Source organism: Serpula lacrymans (genome assembly GCF_000218685.1).
Source record: "Serpula lacrymans var. lacrymans S7.9 unplaced genomic scaffold SERLAscaffold_13, whole genome shotgun sequence".
NCBI classification, from domain to species: domain Eukaryota; kingdom Fungi; phylum Basidiomycota; class Agaricomycetes; order Boletales; family Serpulaceae; genus Serpula; species Serpula lacrymans.
Window position 1 is genome coordinate 129,350 of NW_006763302.1, and position 21,923 is coordinate 151,272.

Below are 21,923 nucleotides of genomic sequence, written 5' to 3' on the forward strand. Positions count from 1 at the left end.
CACGAAACCAGCCGTACTTTTACGAATTGGATGAGGAGTTAGCTTCCTTTAAGTAAGTTATCCAGATGGCCGCATAATCCTCGTATGGAGACACCGTACAGGTGGGGGAATGTGTAACGCCCTTTGTAGCTGACGTTATAAAGCCTGGGAGAAGAATCTAGTCCGTCGTGGACTTGTAACAGACCAGTAAGTGATGGCTTGATCGGGTGTCAGTGCATTTCGGAGTCCAAAGAAAGGTCGATAGAAGAATTTTGTTAAAAGGGCAGTGCAGGGCTGGATCCTCGATGCAGGACAGACATAACAGCAACTCACGATATCTAGCTCCGCCCTGTTTAGCCTTGCCATGCAGATTTCGGGAAATCGGTACGATGAGGATGTGATTAGATGAGAAACGCTCGCCTTGACGCTCGCCTTAAAACGCTTGCCGACACATCTTTCAAATGCCAGCGAGGAACAAGGTGGTATAAGTTCCAGGATGGGAATCTAGCTCCTCATTCTACGGTATAGACGTCAAGATGACGAAAGGTGGTGCGTAAAGAGCAGCTGCTTTGACATAATCAAGCGAAATGGGACATCACTGTACCGCCATGAAGAACGGGATAAAAGAATAAAAGAATTGAGTGAGAAGTTTGCGGTTACGAAAGCAGAGTAGAGCTACTTACGGGTACCTTAGTCAAAAGCCAAAATGAGAGAATCTTACCTGTGCATCTGTATTGCCGGCTACATGATGCGAGGGAATGCTGTAAAGAACAGTCCAGCTTTGCAGACGCTGAGGGCGAATCCGAAGTGAAGTCTATGGAAGACCGTTCATGTTCGATACATTGGAGCTAGTGCATAGCATGAGGTGTATCACAGGCCTGAGACGACGACGAGCTAATATTGGAGTAGTGATGATCCGTTCAAAGCTGGAGTATAGAATCCGACTGACAGGGGTGAACCTGACCTGTCAGCTCCAAAAACATACGTCGTCGCTTGTGGAGGCAAACTGACAGCACCCACTCAGTTCAGTTGAAAGGCAATGGAAGAAACAACGAGGGTTGGGCCTGTGGGGTGCTGTACCGCCTAGAAGAAATTTCTCTTAGAACGAATTCGGAACATGACCATGATTCACATACCGTGACCATTCATAAAAATAGACATCGAGGACGTCGCATAGCCCAGCAAGCCGAGCATTATCATTGGTAACATGCGGCCTGTTTCATTCAACGAAACGGTCGCCCAATCGACATTACGCGGAGTACACGCACATTAAACACATGCCTCCATTCTGATCAGAAAGCCAGATGTGATACAACACCTTTTGCGTTCCTTCGGCGATAAAACGAACAGAAGCCAGCACAAAGTGGTTCACTTTATCTCCGAAGGAGCTGCTCCGAGATTCAGGGTTTTTGCGTGTCATGGTGAAGTGCTCCTATGACCACTAGTCCACTGACTTTACAATGACTGGGGGCTGCATGGGTCCGAGTATATCCTGAGCTAAGTGTCAAGCGTATGGGCCGTAAAACGCGTGTATGGAATTGCACGTATCGAATACTAGTACTCCATACTAGTATACGGAATGACATGGCACATCTGGTCAACTTTACACTCGAGTGCACGAGTGTCTCTTTTACTTATTCAAGCTCAGCGCGTAATGATACACTGCCACCCCAGGCCTCCAAGTCAGGATTGAGTTGCCCCCCAGGCTAGTAGAAAGTATTTTGTGTCGATATCTTTTTGCAAATCTCCACATAGACAAACTCAAAGAAAAGGCCGAAATATTTTGTGTCTGTATTAATCAATGCTAAAGAGGGTATGATCGAGGTAGAAATGTCTATCGGAATAAGGGGAGAGCCAGAATTTCAAGTTTGACCAGCGGAAGCGTGTATGCTTAGTCCAAACACGCCTGAGCCCCACCGTTTAGGTCCCGCGACGCAGCCGGGTCCTGATCCCAAATAGCAAAGAGGAAAAGCGCCAACATAGTATAGCACCTTCCAGTAGAGCATAGACTCCAACGTACCTCTGAGACATCGGAGACGAACGAGTTAAGTTCCTTGATAACTTTATTAAGAGCTAAAGCCGCTAGCACGGGAGGATTACTTGCATGTACGGAAGAGTGACGACTGCATTTGGACTGAGGTCTCAGAACCTCCATGCGGTCAGACTATGGTCATCCTCCTCGGCAACAAACCTTGAGCCGGTAGATACTAGTTATACAGGCTTGTTAGATAATGGCTCGAGGTTCTGGTGGCCGGTTTTGGTGATCTAAGGTAAACGTGTAGCTATACCGGGTTGGGACTTATCTATAAGGAGAAAATGGGGTGGTTCTGTTAACGAATAACATAGCCAGAGAATTATTTACTATACCGCGTGGGTAAAACTGTAAGCCAGACGCTGATTGCTCGGAGTAGTGAGTGCACCATCGTATTTCTTCTTCCGATTGTTAGTAACTCAGTCTGCTTCCAAGTTAGCTGCTTTGAGACCGAGGGAAATTTTTAACTGGTTGAACGATGAGGCTAGAAATCTACCTGTGTTGAGACTGTTCTTTCATCTTGCTATTAGACGATGTTCAATCTCATGAGAGACGGGCACAAGTGACGCTGAACATGCGGAACTTCAGCTAATAGTACCATAGGGTTAAAACGTGATATCACATAGCCTGAATTTGCTCATAAGTAAACGCGGGCCTTTTCCTGTACATCAGGTCATAAGAAAACACTCACGCCGATGTCCATGTATAGTTATACTCCGTGCTGTTGGCCATACAATTATCGACACAATTGGAGGTAGTACGTATTCGGGTGTCTTATGAATTAAACAGAAATGTTCCGGCGTCCCATGACCTTGTACACAGGAGCGCCTTGAACTATGCTCTAAGCTGAAGATGTGCGTTCTTGGCAACTTTTTAGTCACTGTGATTGAACTAGGGAAGGCATGCATGCAGCGTCCTCATGGCCATAAACGCTGTGAGTAGTACCGTAGTATCAGCGTACCTGCTACTTCGGACTCGGATGAGCGAGTAAGCAAGCAATAGTTTCGGTATCTGCCGGATGCGTGCGAAATTGATCAGCCTCATCAACAACGAGGGGTTGCAGTTGTTTCTCGAGCTGACTCCTCTGAGGAAATAGCATTTGTCTTCCTTTACTCTCAGTTTTACCCTGCCTTTTCTTTCTTGCAAAAGCTCAATGCCAACCGCATAATAAATCCACAGGAACATTGGCAGGCCCGCAGCACGCTCCGATCACCAGTGTCATAAACGTTTCATCAGGCGCAAGGGGAAGAAACTATTTGAGGTAGCCTTCTCACAAACTTGAAACTGGATCCAGATGATCGTTATCACCAATATATTCAAGCTCGTATGAAGGGCTCTCAAGTTATCTTCAAGAAAAGTCGATCGATGCTTGGGCGATCTGGCGCGACATTCTTTGGATTAATTGTAGCCCCAACTTGACCCTGGAGCTTAGAAGTCAGTGGGTGCCTCCACACTGGTATCAAGATTGACCAAGGCAAAATGCTTCTCTGTGCCTCTTACTTTCGTCGGGATGGTGCTAGGATCCAGCTGCTTTATGGCTTTCGGTGGCTCACGACCTCGCTCAACGAGGACGTAGCGTTGATAACCAAGAATAACTTGGGTAATGGACTGATGGGTTAGATATTCGGGGTCACTTCGATAACTTCATCGAAGGTTCATTTGCTAGCGTGGAACAGATCTTGATGGACAAAGATCGACAGTCAAAGGTAAATAATCAGTAATCAATGGTTTGCCCTGTCAAGTATGATTTATTTATGTGTCGTGCGTCTTAGATTGGACTGCAAACGTTCCGCCACTGGTGTGGATGCATTTGACGAATGTGGCAGTATGCGCAAATGATGACTGCTTGATATTCTCACCGAATGGTCGACACTCCCGAAGAATCTGAAATTAATTATTACAGGCTGTGACGATCGTATGCGGAATTATTTTGTGATACTTGTCAGTACAACCCGGCGATCAAGTAAACAGTTAAGCAACCCCAGGGTCTCGGGCGATCGTTTCGATTCCGAGCACGGTTGTGTTCTTTGGGGAAGGTCAGCTGGCCTAGCGAGCAACACATCTTGGCCCTGATTCAGCATGCCGCTGATCTTTTCATTCGAGCTGAGACAGTATATTACTTCATACAATCATCGGGGCAACCCAGTTGATCGCTTTTTCTGGCAGTTTCACAAACAGACGGAACAACGTAGTTCGTTAAACTACCAAAATTCAAGAGGAAAAACAGGTGAGTGTAACACCTTTTTAGCAGGTACATTGATATCTGCGTACGACACTGAGAGTCATGGCAAGGGGCTTTTGTTACAGATCCATCATATATGGGCATATTTTGGTGGTGACACACTGTACCCACACGAAAACAGAAGCTCAGGGACCACAAGGCATACTTGTTTATATTCACTCTCTGTGAATTGCGCGGCAGGACAAGGGGGAACGTAGGTTATATAGCTCCTTAGGGTTCCATTGGTCGAACATCTAGCATGGTCGCAAAGACAGATGAGAAAGATACTTATTTGCACAAAATGATGCTTCCATAGCTGCCCAATGACATACGTGTCAATGGTGATTATTGCTGGTCACCAACGTTATCCTACATTTTTCACACGAGAATAACGAACAACACGGACCTCCTAATTATCGAGAGGAAGTTGACACAGCCTCACGGTCAATCAATTGCAAAAATGATCAGAAGAGGACATCTCTCACTTAGGAATATTTTATGAACATAGTAGGGAGATAGACACAGATCAGAATGTCCGTATCGCACATGATTGCGAACTTTTTGGCAATCATTTTGGCTAGTTTAGAGATAATAACCTGCGTCAGTGAACTTGAGGGACGTACTAGGGCGAAGTGGCAGGCGATTCTGATCGCAAGGCGAGATACGAGTATCACATATATCACCTGTGATAATAAGTGGAATGAGTATAAAAGTGTAGTGCATGAACATCGTTTTATGACATGAAGACCAGTGATTACGAAAATGATATTGAGAAGGGATTGACGGTGATTGGAGATGAAAAGGGTGGAAGCACTATCACACAGCATTTGTGTCTCCACTATGATCCAGCCTAAAGAAAGTACAATGATCCTCTACAGGTTAAGATCATACATACCTTAAGCTGTATGATACCGTAGCGTAGCAGTGAAAGGAGAATTTCTGACATAAGGGTTGGGAATCTGGAAGATGACGTAAAGAATACTACTATACACAAACTGCTCTTCAGCCCAACTTCAACGTGGAATCGTAAAACTGAGATGCGATTTTCTTCCACACGGCCATTCACCAGTCTTCGAAATCAACGACTTGGATATATACACCAGTATATCCATCCGCGACGGCTCTCTTCTCTCCACCAGCAGTCAGAAAGTAGCCCTGGTCAGGATTTTGGGGACTACTCTATCATATTACCACCAGAGCCTTTCATTTGGGGCGTATCACATATAACGCCACGAAATGTTCCAGCGAGCATCCGACATCCATCCTATGCAACTGATCCGGAGCTATCGCGGTTTTGCTTGGAGCCCGATTCTTGGAAAGAACAATTTCATGGAGATGGGAGGATACAACTTGGTGGCGAGGAAGAAGAGTGTCTGCGCCGGGCTGCACATCTTGCGAGGGACGTATTGGGGTATGCTGGGTCATTAGTTCGAGTGTGTTTCTTTCTATACGGCTCAAGCCGTAATTGTTCCTACACTCGAGCTCACCTGCATCATGACAGTCTGGAATTACTACCAACGCAATAGATGCAGCTGTGCACGAATATATACTATCGCGTGGTGCTTATCCCTCTCCCCTTCTTTATGCAGGCTTTCCTCGTTCGTGCTGCACAAGCGTGAATAATGTAGTTGTGCACGGCATACCTGACGAGTGAGTATATATTTTTGCAGTGACTACACGCGCTGCTATATGCATGATATCTTCAACCAGCCGTCCCCTTGAATCAGGCGATATTGTGAACATTGATATCACAGTGTACTTAAATGGATATCACGGAGACACATCAATGACTTTCGAAGTTGGTAATGTGGTGTGTTCATGTTTTCTAAAGTTGTCCTATTTTCCTACTCTTCTCATTTTCTCCTGCTCTCGCTTGCATATTGCCGGCCAGTCATATCTAATCGCTTTCTTCGGTGATTCTAGGATTCGCAGGGTCAAGCTTTGATTCGACAGACAACGCTCGCGCTTGAAGCAGGCATCCGCATGTGTGGGCCTGGACAGCCATTCAGTGGCATTGGGAAAGCAATCTGGGAGTGTGTCAATGGCGTTCGGTCTGTACAAGACCCACATGATATCAGTAGTGGAGATTTGGACAAATCAAGCACTTCCTACCTATCATCTTCTCCAGAACAAACTTACTCGATTTGCCAAGCTTTCTCGGGGCATGGTATTGGTCGCGACTTTCATAGGACGCCATGGATATACCATACGCGTAGGTATTTCCACACTCACTTCTGCTCCCTTCTGTTCGATTGCTTGGATCGCTTTCAATCACCGTGTCGCCGGGGTGGTGTAGTCTCTATCGAGCCGGTCTTGTTTTACCATCTCTTCTAAATGTTACAACGTTGCTAAGGTTATTTCGTCCATAGCGAATGAAGAACCTGGTGTGATGCGCTCGGGGCATTGTTTTACGATTGAGGTATGTACATGTACCCCAGGAACCATCCTTTGCATAGTTCTCCCGTAACCTCGCTCACAAATTGACAAAATCTACCCAGCCTGCAATTATCCAGGGACCCAACGCTAGCACTTGGATATTTCCAGATGGCTGGACTGCATCTACCGAAGTAGGTCGATCGTCTCAGTTTTACAATTAAATTTAATTCCTACACATTCCTTCCATTCACAGAACTGCGCACGCAGTGCCCAAGCCGAACACATGATTCTCATTACGGAGGACGGCGCAGAGGTACTTACGCGATAGTGAGAACAGCGTTTCACTGTATTCTATATCGGTATTGTCGTCGTAGGGAGCATCATCTGCTGGATTAGGATGAAGGACAAGTGATACTATCCGAAACGGTGAAATATTTCGTACTAAGGTGATGGCAGTCTTCACGTGATTTTGAGTGCTGATATTTGTTGGGACGCTACAGCGTGATGTCCCAGAGTTCATATATCACTGCGGCCAAGGCCTTTCATACGAGTGATCTTTACAGCCTCCTATTACAATATGTAACCGATTCCTTCTCTTCTACTCGTCCGTTGCGTTGATGGGTCTATTTATAAATCGATACTTACCATAGCTCGAATCCCAACTCCTCACCAAGATACCAACTGGTTTTGTCGCATTTTAATCTGGCGGACGGCATACTGTCCAAGGCATCGCTTGGCGGTATATAAACAGTGATCTTGTCTTTATATCCCATGGAGTTCTCCCGACAGATTCTCAGTCACATCAGAGATCAACCACGCATGCCTATGCCACGGGTCATCAGGCTCTTAACCATTAAAACATGCATATGCTAGCTGGCATGCATCCATATCACAGAAAACATCAGTGCTGTCCTAGGAGCTCGTGTAATAACATTTATGTATACATTCTGCACACGAGCTAATATGTTACTTTTGTACTATCTGGATATTTGCCTGGGGACTATTTAAGAAGCAGCACCAACACGCTCGTTCAAAAATCTGAGTAAAACTTCCGACAGGTTAGGTTTTTTCTCTGCTGCCGCCTCTGGCCTAGGATTATCAGACCCAATGATACCATCACACTTCGCTATCAGTCCAGAAGCCTTCCCTAACAGTCCTCGTAAATCAGCGGCCATCTCCCCAGTCATTCCGCGCCGTAAGCGTTCCGCTAGTGTCATAGATGCTCGTGGAGCACGCCGTTCTCGATCTTTATGTGGTGCTTGAGGGAGTGAGTCGCGCGGGTGTAAAGAAAGAGGGTTCTGTGAGTGTTGGAGATGAGTATATGTGTGAGGATTCGAATGTCCTAAGTGATGCGAAACATGCTGCTGCGGACTATGCGAATGTTGAAGTTGAGTGGTATGATGTCCCCCTTCGTGCATCCCTTCGCTGTCCTCCCCCATGTTCATTCCATCCCCGACTGACACTTCAAATTCGGGTTTTGATACCCACATTGCAAGCTGCGTGACGGCGTATATCATCACGCCTTCAAGCGTGTTTCTCGTCGTAATTATCCCTTCTCTTACGTCAAGTGTTTCCACCGATGCCGATGTAGAAGTAATAGACGTAGATGTCGGAGGGACAATATTCTGACCTGGAGGACGATTGACAAGGTCTCGCAGAATGTCAAGAGTGGCATTTCCTAACTCAAGAAGCGTTCCTAGAGATGTTGGCTCTCCTAAGACCACTTTAGAATGCTAATTCGTAGTAATAATTGTAAAATCAGTAAAACCAGCCGAACAACTACAGAGACAAGGTACTCACAGGAACAATTAAAGCTTCAAGCACCGGCCATTCTTCCTGGTCACCCAGTAAGACATCGTACGCTCGACTTATACTAATTAATGTCGCTAGTATTGCGGCCGTGAGCTTGTATAGCCTATGTACGAGCCTCGCCGTCAATGGACGCTTGCGTAGATCGACCATATCGGAAGGGGAAAGCGATCCACCCGCACCAACAGCCGACTCTCTCTCCTTATCAACTAGAAGACGCTCCTCTGCAGTGACAGGCTCAAGTAGGGTAGACAGGTGATTAGGATGTGTGAGTGCATAGTTAAGCTGCTGCAATAGCATCAAAGCATGCGTTGTGAATACGCGCAGAACCTTGGAGACAACGGCATCGTGGTCATTGGACGACGAAGGCATCCCTTCTGCAATGGCATAGAAAAGATTTACTACTTGTTCAATTTCTTCCAGCAGTGGCAGGGTGACAGGTTCACCAATGCTCCACGATAACGCACGCGAAATTTGTTCCCCATACAACTGCACAAACCCACAGGCTTCAGCCACGAAGAAATGACTTTGTCGCCCTAGAGCCGAGATCACGCCAGCGACGATGGAAAGCATAGAGACATAGACTCTGTGTGCTGGACTTCGCTCGCCAGGTAATTCAGGTAAAGTAACCTCAATTTGGCCAGTGCTTATTGCGGCGGAGATGCCATTGTTACTGTATGCTGAGATGGCGCCAGCACTAGCAAAACGTTCAGCGCCTGACGGAATACTTGCGAGCGCCATATGGAAAAAGACTATATGAGGAGCGTAGAGAGGCTGTCGGCGAGAACGAAGCAAGGTCAGATCAGAGAGGCCCACCAGATCTGCGTGAACAAAAAGTTCGAGGCTGGATCTAATGGCGTCCGTTTCTTGGCACCGCGTCAACCATTGTGCAGGATTACTATCAATATCGCGGCGAGTGCACTGCTCGAATACTGCGACTAATAACTCCATGTCTTTGTCCAGATCAAGATCGAGTCTTGTACGCGCAGAGTCAAAAACAAGACTAAGAGCCTCAATAACGAGGTTCAGAGTAGCTTCAATCATCATCGCGATGGTCAATCTTTGTTCAGCATTGAGAGCTTTTGGTCGCCTGATCAAATTTCTACAATGGCGACAACAAAAGTATATGATCTGGAGTAGCGTCCGATGGAATGGTACGGATGTTTTCCCAAGGAAAGACATAGAAGGAGATTGTGACTCATTGAGAATGATGTTATGGACATTTTTGACGAGTGAGATGAATGATTTAATTTCTGTGGGTGTGTCGGATGCCGAGAACCAAGCAACTTCGAGCAGGGAAAGAAGTAACCCAAGCCTTGTTCCATGAATGGTGGCCATCATATCTCCCGACCGCTTCTCCGACGCTACGTCCACAGACATTGCAGCCGCTAGCGACAGCATGGAAGGCCTGATGCCTTGTTCCGCTCGAATCAAAGGTAGCGCTTGTCGCAACAAGAATTGCCAGGATTCTGCGAGGGCTGTTTGAGCTTGAGTCAAAGATAAATTGAGGTTGATCGATGAGATCTTTTTCTCCACCTCCTCGGCACTCCTCACACCCTCCTCAGTAGTAGCACAGTGCTGAAGCCTACTTCGTAAAAGGCTTAACGAAAAGGTAAAGTCGTCACCAAACTCGCGTTCAACCACGGGTTCTTGTGACTGCAACTGTTCCAGGGTGAGTGCAGGGAAGTCGACCTGGATCTGTTGAATGAGATCATCGTGAAAGGCTGGATCATATGAGCTAGCCGCAGCTTCGAGCACATATTCTGTTAGCTGCTCTTCAACCTTGAACGAGTCTCGTATTTTGTTATAGCTGACGGCCTTGTGCGTAGGTTGACATGATTGCGGAGGTTGTGGTCGCAGATAGATATCCTGACCGATAATATGTAGAGCATAAGACTTCGCCATGGTGCGGTAAGCTTGCATTGAAACAGCTTCGTGGAAATTTGATCGACGCGCGCCATCCAGAAGAACATATGATTCCGTGGTGTAGTCTGGCCACGGGCCCAGCTCCTCTCGTGTGATAGCTGACAGCTGGCTCCAGAATTCTTCATCTTCGCGCATATTGTCGAGTAATGTTTTGTGTTCAAGACCATGTTGCCAAACGACATCTAGGAAGCGTAAGACCGAAGCCATGAGCTGCGGGTTATGCTCCCAAAGCTCCTTCCAATTTCCCAAAGCATCGTGCGCAATGTCTACAGCGTTAAGGACCTTCTTAGATGCATCACCATCCGAAAGCTCGCCACCTTTCCCTTTGACGCTTGCAGGAATGCGGAATTGGCCGGTAACGAACAAGCTAGCGAGCGCAGGCTCCTTATCTACGGCGAGGGAGATGAAGTTCCAAACGGCATTCCGAAGAGATAGATCATCATAAGGATGCTGGACAATGCGCACGAATGAAGCAACAGTTGCCTCCGGGTTTGTAAGATGCCCAATGATAGTTGGTGGTGATGGCTGCGTAGTCGAAAGAGATGCACAAAGGGAGTAAAGCACTTTCATGGCCTCCAACGGGATGACAGCTCCTACGCCTCTCTCCTTCACATATGTCGCCAACACATCGATTGGATCTACCCTTGAGCGAGTTGAATCTGAGAAGTTTGCCCCACCAGCCACTCGAGCACACAATGCCTGTTCTAGTAGGCAAGGTTTTGAAGACCCAGGGGTCATCTGCTTATAGTTGAGGACCAGCCGCACCAGATGAAGATGAGACTCCAAGAGATAGATAAGGCGTCGCGCGTCTCCAAATCGTCGTGTAGCATACAACGTTCCCAAAATAGACGATCCAGCTGTGATAGAGGACACTAATGGGTTGATTGTAGACGTTGTTGCTTTATGGAGAAGAATGTCAGCTATAGTTTGGCTCAGCGTTGCGAACGGTCTATCAGTTAACGTCGGGGGAGCCTGACTGAGCACATCAGCGTAGAAAGATGAAACCCGCCTCCCAACCTCGAACTTGTCTCCTAGCTGAGCGTACTTCCAAACCAGATGCTCAACCCATATCTCACCATGTACAAAACTCGTGGCACGAAGCAACACCTCTTCTTTTACCTGCTGTAGACGAGCGTTTTCAGGCAATATCGTTAAAACAGACGAAGCGGCTTCGTGGAAGAGTTGTTGTACGAGCTGCAGTAAGGCTAGGGTCATAGTGTAGTGGCCAGAAATACGCTCGGCAGCGAGAGCAACGGATGCAAACCCAGCTGAGCGACTAGGACCGAACAGGGCACTGGTGGATCGTATATACAGCCAAACCCGCAAGGAATATTTAGGTAATGACAGCAGCGCTGAGAGAACACTCATTGCAGACGTGATGAGCTGCGTGCGAGCAAAGCTTCTTGTTTGGTTGGCAGGGCGATTCAAAGCCTCCTCGAGAATCATAGTTGTGAGCTGGACCAAATCGGGAGGTTGGCTTTCCCCCATACTATGCGACACAAGGGAATCGCCAGATTCCAAAGAATCTAACAACTCCTCAGCGAGCGGTGCATTTTCTTGTATGATGCTACGGATAAGGTCAAGGGTATCTGTTGCGATGTCTTCGTCGCCTTCACTCTCCATTTCCATGCCTATGTCACTGAGTTTCAGTGTCAACGGTTGAGAACCACTACGACCAGAAGATGCTCCGCGGTAAGGCCTCTCAGCTCCGGAGTATGATCGCTTGCGGTTCACATAGTCTGTCAGAACTTCCAAAATCACTTTCCAACCAGAATGTTCATGCTGCCAGCAAATAGCCATAAACTCTCCACCGTCTCCGCTCAACAATCGGCCAGTCGACCTGGCAGGCAGTGTAGATCCACCAGGTAATTTGATTGGGCGAAGATTGACGTAGGTGAGACCTGGGGAGGGCATCGATCCATATCTCTCTTGTAACTTCTCGTATATGGCATTAGATCCGGTGCATGCGGATGCCGGGATGACCTGAGAAAACGTAGGCAACTTATCGAGATAAAAGAAGACATGTTGACCACAGAGTTCTCGCTCCTCCTCTGTGCCCTCGCTCTCTTGAGAGTGATCAGCTGTGGAGAGTTGATCGGTGTCGAGGAAGCCAGCAGCAGTCATTGCACGGAGTAGTCGGATGAGAGGTTTGAGCTGGATAGGGAATCGCGACCTTGCGACGTCGAATATAGCACGACGAGCCATGCCTTGCCTCCAATCTGACTGCCAATATTGCCGACAAATGCCTGCAATAGACTGGCTTTCACTCCTACCAAACAGTGCAATCCAGACCTCAACCAATGCATCGAAATCTGGGACGAGCTCAACAGGAACCAACTCTACAAGCGCAATGACAAGGCCTTGTATAGTTTTCGAGTCAGCCGCTGGGCAAAAAAAAAACAACGGTAGTATCGCTGCGTACCTTTTAGTACAGACCTAAATGCTATTGCATTAGGATCAGTTATAGTTGAGCCAGTCTTCCAAGCGGCAACAGTCACAAAAAGGGGAGAAGTTGTTAGGAGTGTCGAGATTAGCTTGAATAAACCGACGTCAGGGCTTAGACAGGTTCGGGCCATTAGCACGTGCATTTGTTCGCGTTCTTTTGAACGATGTTGATGGGGAACAAGGGACTCGAAGAAGCTACGATAGCCATCTGGTATTTCCTTCGCCTCCTCGACCTGGGATGTCAAACGAGAAAGGACAAAAGCCCAAGCAAGATAGGTACAGGCATGATGACTGTTGCCGTGACTTGGAGAGGTAACGAGCTCGTGTATACGCTTTAGCGACTCAGGTGACGAGGTATAAATCGTTTTATCGGAGGGGTCAGCTGAGATCTCTACTCCATTCCGCTCAGCTAGCCTCTCCAACTCCAGCACCTCGATCGTGATGAGAATCCATAGCGCCGCACAATCCTGCTGCAGCTGTTCACCCTCGTCGTCCAACATAAGCGTTGCGTTGCCTTGTATCAATCCAAGGTTCGAGCTGTACGAAGCCTCCATGATCCGCACGACAAAAGGTCCGTCACAGGGAACGTAACCCCACATTGTCCAAAAGAGGACTTCCAGCATGACTAGCTGCTCCTTCGCATTTTGCTTTGCCCATCTAGAAGCAGCACGCGGTTCGCTGCTCACTGTTGCTGGGACTTTCTGCTTCGTCTTTCGTAGATATTCTTTTAAGAGAGAGTCTGCGAATGCTTGGCCATCGGGTAGAATTTTGGGAAGCTCTTCCAGCGCTATAGCGTGTATAGGATCAACCGTATTTTCTTGAGCTCGGAAAAGAGGGATGAGGGATCGTAAGACGAATAATCGTTCAGCATAGTAGAACGGTGTGATGGCCGCCACTAGTTCGTCCACGACCGACTTATCTGAGCTCGAGCCTGCATTAGACGGTAATCCCTCGTTATAAAGAAAGGAGCGCAGGAGAATCAGGGATTGGACCTCGTCAATTTCGAAATGCGAGCTGATTGCAAACACAAACTCCTTGTCGACGTCGTCCAGATGCAAGACCACACCGTCGCTTAGAGTAACTGAACCACTCTCAACGGTCTTGCGTGACGCGTTTGACGGTTTCCCAAATGGCTCTGTGATATTTCTAAGCTGAGATATCCGTGGTTTTAGAATGTCTGCAATCTGGTCAGGTGTCGTTCCCTCTAGCCGCCCTGAGAGAACCGAATGAAGTTGCTGGTAGGTCCTGAAAAGTGAGGACACGTTAATTATACACAGACAAGCATGAATTGGGCAAAAGACGAACACATCGACAAGATTTGAACGTTTTGAAGACTCTCCAGACATTATGGGTTGCAGGAGAACGAATGCCCTTGAAAAGTAACCGGCCACTGTGTATGGTTCAAAGTGGCGTGGCCACAATCCAAGAGTTACTGTCGAGAAAAGGACGCAACTCTCTCACTTTCTTACACTGACAATCTCAAGGTTGTGATACCAACTCTTCTTCTATACTGTGGTCTTGATGCTCTACTTGATAGATTTTCTACTCGCCTCCAAAACGCATGTAAAAAAAGTAGTGTACGATTACAGAGAGAAATGTAATTCCTCAGGCTTCACAACAAAAGTTTGAGGGACTAAATGGGACAACAGTAAGTGTACACAAGATATACAGAAATGGCTAAAGCTGGTGTCCATTGTCACACCCAACCTCGTGCAGCTCCTCGGCCTCCACCATGCCCTCTTTCTTTTTCAATCACAAACATCGCATCTCTCAAAGTCACGACCGTCCGAGTATCTTCTTCAGTCGGAGTGGTTGCAGTGGTACTTTTCTTTGCAGACACATAAGGTCTTGCCCATGATGTAGCCGCTGCACTTGCTGCAGATGGTGCCGTCGTCGTCGCTGACGTACCGGGAGCTGGTTTGGGTTTGGGTGTAGAAGCAGCTGCGGCATTCGCAGCATTCATCCATGCGTATTTTCCGCCAAGACCTGCGGCTTGACTAGCCACAGCGTTAGACATTTTTTTGCGCACATCCTCTGACATATTCCTCGCAGTGACGCCTGGCCCTTCCTTCTTTCTCTTCTTTTTCGCGCCTCCTCCATCTCCATCTTCGCCATTTGCATCCACCGCCATTGCATTTCCATTACCCCCAGCCGCCTGAGCCGCGAGATTGGCGGCGTGCGCAGCTGCCATATCTGCGCGCTCCTTCCGTTCTCTTCTTACCTTCATTTCCTCTTCTCGTTCGGCTTTTTCCAATGCAGCGAGTTGCTTGGCGACATCTCCACGCACCAATATGCTCCACATAGGAGTATTGTCATCGTATAATGAGGCAGGTCGGTCAAACTGAGTATCTGTGCGGTGATGAGAGGCGGCTATCATAGATGTGATCAAGTCTTGCAGTCGTGCACGAAGTGCCAATGCAAGATAATTGACCGACTCTTCGGGAACCTTGGTGACTTTGTGCTGTGTCCCTATTGTCCGCATGGTAGCACCAAGAAAACGAGAATCAATAGACGGATTTAGCGGTTGCTTTCGAGAACGGTCTTCATATGGACGATAAGTCTGATGTTGTTCATATGATTTTTGAAGTGTTTCTTCTTCCGCCTGTGTGCGCATCAATCAGTAGGAGCGACGTGTAAAGTATGGGAATAGGACATGCCCTAAGATCGACACCAGCGCTTCCGAGGGCGTCGTTCAATGTGGCAATATCTGCTGTGTCTATTGCATTGTTGGAGCTAGATTGCGTATTATTCGCAGGAGCTGAAGCTATTGCCGGGGTCGTCGTATTCTGCCGTGCCATAATGGGTTGCTGGGGTTGAGTCTGGGTGACAGGGTGAGGTGTGTACTGGTGGTAGTGGGCGTAAGCTGCTTGAGCATAGTGCGATGTATAAGATTGATAATGGGAGTAAGGGGCAGTCCTGAATGGGCAGACAATTCAACAAAGACCAGTCTCGCAAAGGGATGTTTTGTTTACGTGGCGTGTGTCTGCTGTTGAAGAGAAGGGTCTATCGGAATGTCTACATGAATGGGAAGAACTTGAGCATGGAAAGCAGACAAATTGTCAGGACATATAAAGGAATATGGCATACGGGCTGTTCCCCACTGTGCGGCATAAGGAATGGGCGTTGGCGCTGGTGTTGGTGTGTGCTGCACTGGCGTCTGCACCTGCGTCTGCACTTGCTGGGCTTGCGGTTGAGGTGTTTCATTTTCAGTCTTCATGATGAGTATTTCGACGACAAAAAGAATAAAAGAGACAATAAATGCTAGAGAGCAACCGAAAAGGTGAAAGCCAAGAAAGTGAAACACCGCAGAGGATGCAAATGATTAGGTAATTGTCAAGTCACGTGTTCTGTATAGACGTTTGAATCCCCAAGATCAGATTCAGAGCCTTCAGCTTTTCCTTACCGTGACATCAACTTGAAGGGCAACGGACCTCCAAGAGTTTAGAAATGGTAGGTATCAAGTTACCTTCCTCCGAATACCATCCTGACTTGTGAATGAGGCCGTTTGTACATACTTCTTGCGTGGGACGTGCAAGTTCGGTGACAGATGTCGGAATGAACATCCAGGAGGAGGTACTCAGCGTCAGGGCTCATTCGGGAGTAAGTCACAAGTATATCGCTACAGAAAAACCATAAATCGAGTGATTTCGGTCTCGGCATAGATCAAACATGGACACAAAACTCCTCTGACTCGACCCAAAAGCCCCCTGTGGCCTTCACGTACGCATTCTCAATATATTCATTCTCAACGTTGAACCTTATGCTGTCCTCTTGAAAACATCAGCATGGAGTCTATGACAAAAGATATCACTATGATGCAAGATAAGCCTTTGTGGCCTCTGTCGTCGTATGGTCCAGCAAAACACGAGCCAATACTCGTTGGTGGATTGGATGAATCTTTTGAGGAGCTACGAGTTCGAGCATTCACCTGTCTCAAGGAGGGTAATACAAACGATTATGTATGTCTTCTACTTCTAAACCTTTTGTTTGCCTATTGTAATGGATTTTATTTCGACGAAAACAGCTCAAATATGAATCAGAAAAAATAACAGCAGCAGACCAAACATATGCGAACGCACGCATAAACGTCTCCCAAGCATTTGAGCAAGCTACCAACCAATCCTCTAACATAGCATCCGCTGGTTTGAGTAGTGGTCCCGGCAATTCTGGATCTGCTTTTGGTGGCGGGAGCTCGTCGTTTGGCCAACCTTCTGTGTTTGGTGTATCTTCTAACACCGCGACGGACAAGTCAGCCTTTGGACAGTCACAATCGGCGTTTGCGCAGCCATCTTTTGGGCAAACAGGTTTTGGCCAAAATACAACGTCCACAACATCTGCATTCGGACAACCATCCCAGCCCACTAGCACATCTGCATTCGGGAAACCTACACAGCCGACGTCTGCATTTGGCCAGCCATCTCAACCCACTACATCGGCGTTTGGACAACCTGTTCAGCCAACCTCTGCGTTCGGACAACCAACCCAGTCTACTTCTGTGTTCGGACAACCTTCGCCGCCTGGGGCATCATCAGTGTTTGGTCAACCTTCTCAGCCTACCACATCTGCCTTTGGTCAACCCTCCCAGCCTACCACATCTGCTTTTGGCCAACCGTCACAGCCAGCATCCGCTTTTGGTCAACCATCACAAACCACATCAGCGTTTGGACAATCATCTTTCATCAAACCGGCTTCTGGTGCCTTTGGCGCGTTCTCTTCGGGTACTGGTGCTTTTGGGGGTGGAACTAACTCAAGTAGTGGAGGTGGTGGTGGGTTTTCGGCTTTTGCTAGTCAACCCTCTGGGTTCGCAGCAGCAGCAGCAACGAATACGTCACCATCGCCTGTTGCAGGTGGTTCTGCGTTCGGTCAGCCATCTTTTGGTGTCACAGCCCCCGCCCAGTCTGCCTTTAGCGCGGCTCCAGCATCGACGGCTCCTACAACTACATCCCCGTTCGCTTCTACCCCATCAGCGTTTCCTTCTTCCCAGCCAGCTCCTGTGTCTGCGTTCGGGACATCAGCATTTGGAAGTCCAAACACATCTATGTCTGCATTTGGTTCCGGCCAACCAAGCGTGTCTACTGGCTTTTTTGGTAACAACAATGTCAATGCCACCTCAACGTTTGGCCAAACGCCACAGGCTACGTACGCAGGATTCAATAATGAGCCGTCTTCTGCTATGTCCGCGGACACTCCGACAAGTGCAACTGGCGCTCCAGATTTTGGCAATGCAAGATTATCATTGCGCTCGGATGCTGATAAGTATGGAGCACTCCTGCCTCCAAATTACTTCGATATCCTTCCTGAGGCAGTGAAAACGGCATTTCAAAGTGATAAATTTGAATGGGGGAACGTGCCAGAGTGGATACCTCCGAGAGAGGTTCGTTGATCGTATCGATCACGTTCATCAGTTTGGTTTTCTTGCTTTCTTTCTGTCATCAGCTGTGATTGTACTTTTAGCATTACATTATTACCGCATGTTTGTTTAGCTTACTTGGATTATGGATTATGTCCTGGGGCATTGAGGAAACGTATACATACAAATCTACATACTGTACCGCTCAGTTCGCATTTTCTACCCCTGTCAATATCGTGATATCAGCCACTCGGTTTGCTTCCGAGAACGTTCAAGGGAACGTTATTGGTCTATATCCGGAAGTCTGTATTCAGCCTGAGCTTCTGTTAAATACCACTAGTAGTAAGTGATCCAAATAACCTCCAACTTCATCGATTCTGCATCTTGATACCAAACCACCATGTCAAGCAAACCCAGTGCTCCTGCGAAAGCACCTTCAGCCTCCAACACCCTTCCTCAGGCTGCAGTCGATGCTCCTTTCATCAGGTTTCCTCCATTCCCAGTAGCACCTGAAGGCGCCAGCATCATCTCTTTCAGTAGCTTCAAACCCTACGGTATCCAGATGTTCTCAAAGGCCGGCGAGGAGGAAGAAGTTGAGCTTGACGGCTTGAATATACCTACCGTCGAGTTACGCGTGAAGCATGACACTGACCAGTGTAAGAGCAACAAAAAGAGAAGAAAGAAAAAGAAGAATGGGAAAATGACCACCGATGCGAACGGGAAACGTATACCGTGGTGGGAGGAGTGGGAAGAAGGCGAAGAGTTGAGAGTGACTGGTCCTGGCTACGACCCGTAAGTGGTTCCTTTCAGTACAACTCATTGCCACTATGCTCAGTATAGGAAATCCTTTCATATCCCAACCGCAGGAATATGTCACGAGTTGATCGCTTATTCCAAGCTGCTCAGGACTTCAGGTCAGGTCGTACCTGGCCCCCCGCTGTATCTGGTGCAGGGAATCTGTGGGATCAAGTGTGTCCTCGTTCTTTTAATTATATGATATATATATATATATATACTCATAAAGTCGACCACGAATAGTTTCGCCTGTACTCTGGGCTTCTTACCAACACCCCAGTGTACCGCAAGTCCGGAAATAAGCGAGATGGCGCCGAGTCTCCAGAAGGTTTCATGTCGGACGAAGAAGACCTCGACATGAAAGTCATCGAGGTTCCTGACATCACCAACTCCAAGCGAAAGCGACCTGCTCAAGACTCGTCTTTAGCAGACGATGGCGATGTAGACGAAGAAGAAAACGAAACGTACAAAAAGAAGAAGCTTGGGTCGGAAGAAGATAGGGAAGATCGCCTCTTCGTCTTCCTCGACGACCCGGAGATCTCGGTAAAAGTATTCTTGTCGTCCTTCATGCGCGAACAGGGTTTGATATGGTGAGTATTACACCATTTGGGTATCGTCGGCCCTCAAATCGTATGTGTTTAGGTCTGAGCGTAACCTTATTACTGCTCCAACCCTCCTCTCCTTCTTTTTGAACTTCCTTCTGCGAAACCGCGTGTTCCCCGAAGCGACTCACGAGCGAGGCCTTCGTTCAGCACTGAACGTAGTAGAACAAGCTAAAAAGCAACTTCCTCTCACTTTCAAAATTGGGAAAGTGATTCCAGACGAATTCAGTGGGGGGTGTAAGGAGTGCTGGGGCAGGAAAGGAGGTTTATCTTGGCAATCCGAACCCGTCGTCCTTCCCGAAAATACGGATTCCAAAGGTCATTATCTTTTCTAGTATACAAAAATGAATGTGCGTATACTGATTTCCATCCTAGCCGAGTCCCAAGTGAAGGATTTCGAAACCGGACTATCCGTCGACGGTATCCAGGCCACGAGGGTCGAGATTCCATCTCCCGATTCGCCAAGCCAGATCGTCAAGCAGATCATCGAAGATAACGTCGGCTCAGACGTCGAACTCGATATCAGCACCCATAACCCATGGGCCAACGAGCCTAGTCCCACCGCCACTGGCGCATGGGGCGACATACCCGCCCAATGGGGTCCCGGGGCGGACACAGGTGTTCAGGACGGATCGGTTTGGGACGCGCCTGCGAGCAACTGGGCAGATGTGGCGGGTGATATGGAGGCTAACGCTGCTTCTTCGTGGAGCACGCCCGTCCTCCAGTCGCTCATGCCGTTCCTCGGCCCCACCGTTCTCCCTCTCACACATACGACGGGCATCGTCGAATTCTCAACGAGACGAATCAAAGCCATCCACCCACCCTCTCCCTCCCCAACACCGTCCAAGTCAAGCTCCAAGTCGGCAACGTCCGCTAATGCTAACAACGATGGACCCGACCCTGAGCAAGTCGAAGACGCTCTCGATCGCGCGTTCGCTAAAGTCGTACTCGAGCCGTGGATCGGATGCATCACGATGGAAGATTCGGATATTTCTAGGCCTGTCATCAAGTCTTCTTCGAGGGGGGCTGTAGTTGACGAGTTCAGCGCCGGGTCAGATGCGCAGGATGTCGTGGATTCTACCTCTGGTGCGAAGCCGTACAACCCTTACAAGGACGATATCGTGCTTCTGGTGAGGCCTGCCATGGTCGAATACCTTACTGAAGGGATGGGCTTGGGCGCCCTGTGGATTCAGATGGTGCGGCAGGAAGGCGTTCAGCCGCGGGCGGGTAAGAGAAAGGGGAAGCAGGCGGGGAAGGAAAACAAAATGGGTGAGACGTACTGGTATTTAGAGGACCTGATGTGCATCTTTCCCAGTTTCTATACAGCTCGCGAGAAGGCAGGATTGTAAGTGTGTTTTTTATACATGATATCCCCCGCCTTCACGCCTTCACGAGTCCCATCTTCACATCTTTCTGCATGCATCAATCTTCCATCTGCTTGGTTCACATAAAACAAAAAAAAAACGAGTTCTCATAACGTGTACACTATTATAAACATGAATTCAGAATGGGTTAGACTACATACATACGCAATCGTGATGATGATGATAGGGCAAGGTTGGAATGAAAAGTGAAAAAAAATGCAAGAGAGTGATTTGGCGATGGGGGGGACGAAATGGGGGATGGGAGTGGATGGGAAAAAGGAGTGAATGGATGAGCACATATACTTATCGTAAACCGTATGCATCATTCTCTGCAAATCTACAGATCTGACGTCGACGTCGATCGTTAAAACGCCAAAACGCTAAAATCGTTCATAACCGTCGGAGCCGCTTTTTGGATGGCCGCGCCTCGCGTTTGCCGTTCGGGCTGAACGCATCCGAAGCTCCTTTTTTCTTCCTCGCAGCCCGCTTCTTCCACATCGGTTCAAAAAAGACCGCTTCAATCAGCCTTGAGGCTCCTCAAGGCAAAAACAATATGGGGACTAGCGTAAAGCCAAGAAAACTTGGTTTTTACGCAGAATAATTCCTTTTGGGTAAAGTCTTAGATTATCAGGACGATGGCAACCTTGCTCGCGACTATCTTCGAGTAGATTACCATAGGCGAATATCATCATTGTAGATCATTGTAGATAAGATAAACAAAAGCCCATTCAAAAATCAAAAATTGTCCGCATGGAAAAACAAAAAACAGTAACGGATTATCCATTTAAACGTCAGGATCCTCATTGTCATCATGTTCAGCGTCGGGTTCGTCATCGTCATTGTTGCGTTCACCAACAAGAGCATCGCGTTGAGCTTGAAGTACATCATCAGGTAAACTTATGATGATCCGTTAGTTGTGTGATTCTGGTACATTGGAATGGCTTACCTGGCTCGACCGACCTCGAGAATGAAACATAGCAATTCTAAATATTCTTCTTGCGCTATCGGATCTTCGCGAATTGTG

At 47.8% G+C, this 21,923-nt stretch overlaps 8 protein-coding genes across 8 annotated transcripts; 6 read left to right on the forward strand and 2 right to left on the reverse strand.

Moving 5' to 3' along the window:
* Positions 1 to 675: 675 nt before the first annotated feature.
* On the forward strand, positions 676 to 1,198 carry SERLADRAFT_399347 (uncharacterized protein; the record flags this gene model as incomplete). Its single annotated transcript, XM_007322382.1, has 2 exons — positions 676 to 1,062; positions 1,116 to 1,198. The coding sequence occupies one exon, from the start codon at positions 810 to 812 to the stop codon at positions 987 to 989; it is 180 nt and encodes a 59-aa protein (XP_007322444.1).
* A 730-nt stretch (positions 1,199 to 1,928) lies between these two features.
* On the forward strand, positions 1,929 to 2,339 carry SERLADRAFT_476703 (uncharacterized protein; the record flags this gene model as incomplete). The annotated part of the gene is made up of 1 exon (XM_007322383.1): positions 1,929 to 2,339. One exon carries the CDS (start codon positions 2,084 to 2,086, stop codon positions 2,246 to 2,248), a length of 165 nt encoding a protein of 54 aa, XP_007322445.1.
* Positions 2,340 to 3,097: 758 nt separating this feature from the next.
* Positions 3,098 to 4,615, forward strand: SERLADRAFT_476704 (uncharacterized protein; the record flags this gene model as incomplete). The annotated part of the gene is made up of 4 exons (XM_007322384.1): positions 3,098 to 3,272; positions 3,333 to 3,717; positions 3,784 to 4,238; positions 4,304 to 4,615. Coding segments are annotated over 2 exons (323 nt in total), but the record flags the coding sequence as incomplete, so codon positions are not given.
* Positions 4,616 to 5,247: 632 nt separating this feature from the next.
* SERLADRAFT_476705 (uncharacterized protein) lies at positions 5,248 to 7,608 on the forward strand (the record flags this gene model as incomplete). The annotated part of the gene is made up of 8 exons (XM_007322385.1): positions 5,248 to 5,665; positions 5,734 to 5,882; positions 5,943 to 6,042; positions 6,156 to 6,444; positions 6,602 to 6,651; positions 6,731 to 6,799; positions 6,862 to 7,187; positions 7,259 to 7,608. 7 exons carry the CDS (start codon positions 5,270 to 5,272, stop codon positions 6,934 to 6,936), a joined length of 1,128 nt encoding a protein of 375 aa, XP_007322447.1.
* A 4-nt stretch (positions 7,609 to 7,612) lies between these two features.
* SERLADRAFT_441822 (uncharacterized protein) lies at positions 7,613 to 14,134 on the reverse strand (the record flags this gene model as incomplete). Its single annotated transcript, XM_007322386.1, has 4 exons — positions 7,613 to 8,341; positions 8,409 to 12,703; positions 12,766 to 14,033; positions 14,094 to 14,134. The coding sequence occupies 4 exons, from the start codon at positions 14,132 to 14,134 to the stop codon at positions 7,613 to 7,615; spliced, it is 6,333 nt and encodes a 2,110-aa protein (XP_007322448.1).
* A 149-nt stretch (positions 14,135 to 14,283) lies between these two features.
* Positions 14,284 to 16,051, reverse strand: SERLADRAFT_476709 (uncharacterized protein; the record flags this gene model as incomplete). Its single annotated transcript, XM_007322387.1, has 2 exons — positions 14,284 to 15,390; positions 15,446 to 16,051. The coding sequence occupies 2 exons, from the start codon at positions 15,584 to 15,586 to the stop codon at positions 14,485 to 14,487; spliced, it is 1,047 nt and encodes a 348-aa protein (XP_007322449.1).
* Positions 16,052 to 17,826: 1,775 nt separating this feature from the next.
* Positions 17,827 to 18,301, forward strand: SERLADRAFT_476712 (uncharacterized protein; the record flags this gene model as incomplete). The annotated part of the gene is made up of 2 exons (XM_007322388.1): positions 17,827 to 17,886; positions 17,923 to 18,301. The coding sequence occupies 2 exons, from the start codon at positions 17,827 to 17,829 to the stop codon at positions 18,169 to 18,171; spliced, it is 309 nt and encodes a 102-aa protein (XP_007322450.1).
* Positions 18,302 to 18,538: 237 nt separating this feature from the next.
* Positions 18,539 to 20,884, forward strand: SERLADRAFT_441825 (uncharacterized protein; the record flags this gene model as incomplete). The annotated part of the gene is made up of 5 exons (XM_007322389.1): positions 18,539 to 18,930; positions 19,005 to 19,107; positions 19,177 to 19,523; positions 19,576 to 19,853; positions 19,911 to 20,884. The coding sequence occupies 5 exons, from the start codon at positions 18,539 to 18,541 to the stop codon at positions 20,882 to 20,884; spliced, it is 2,094 nt and encodes a 697-aa protein (XP_007322451.1).
* Positions 20,885 to 21,923: the final 1,039 nt, after the last annotated feature.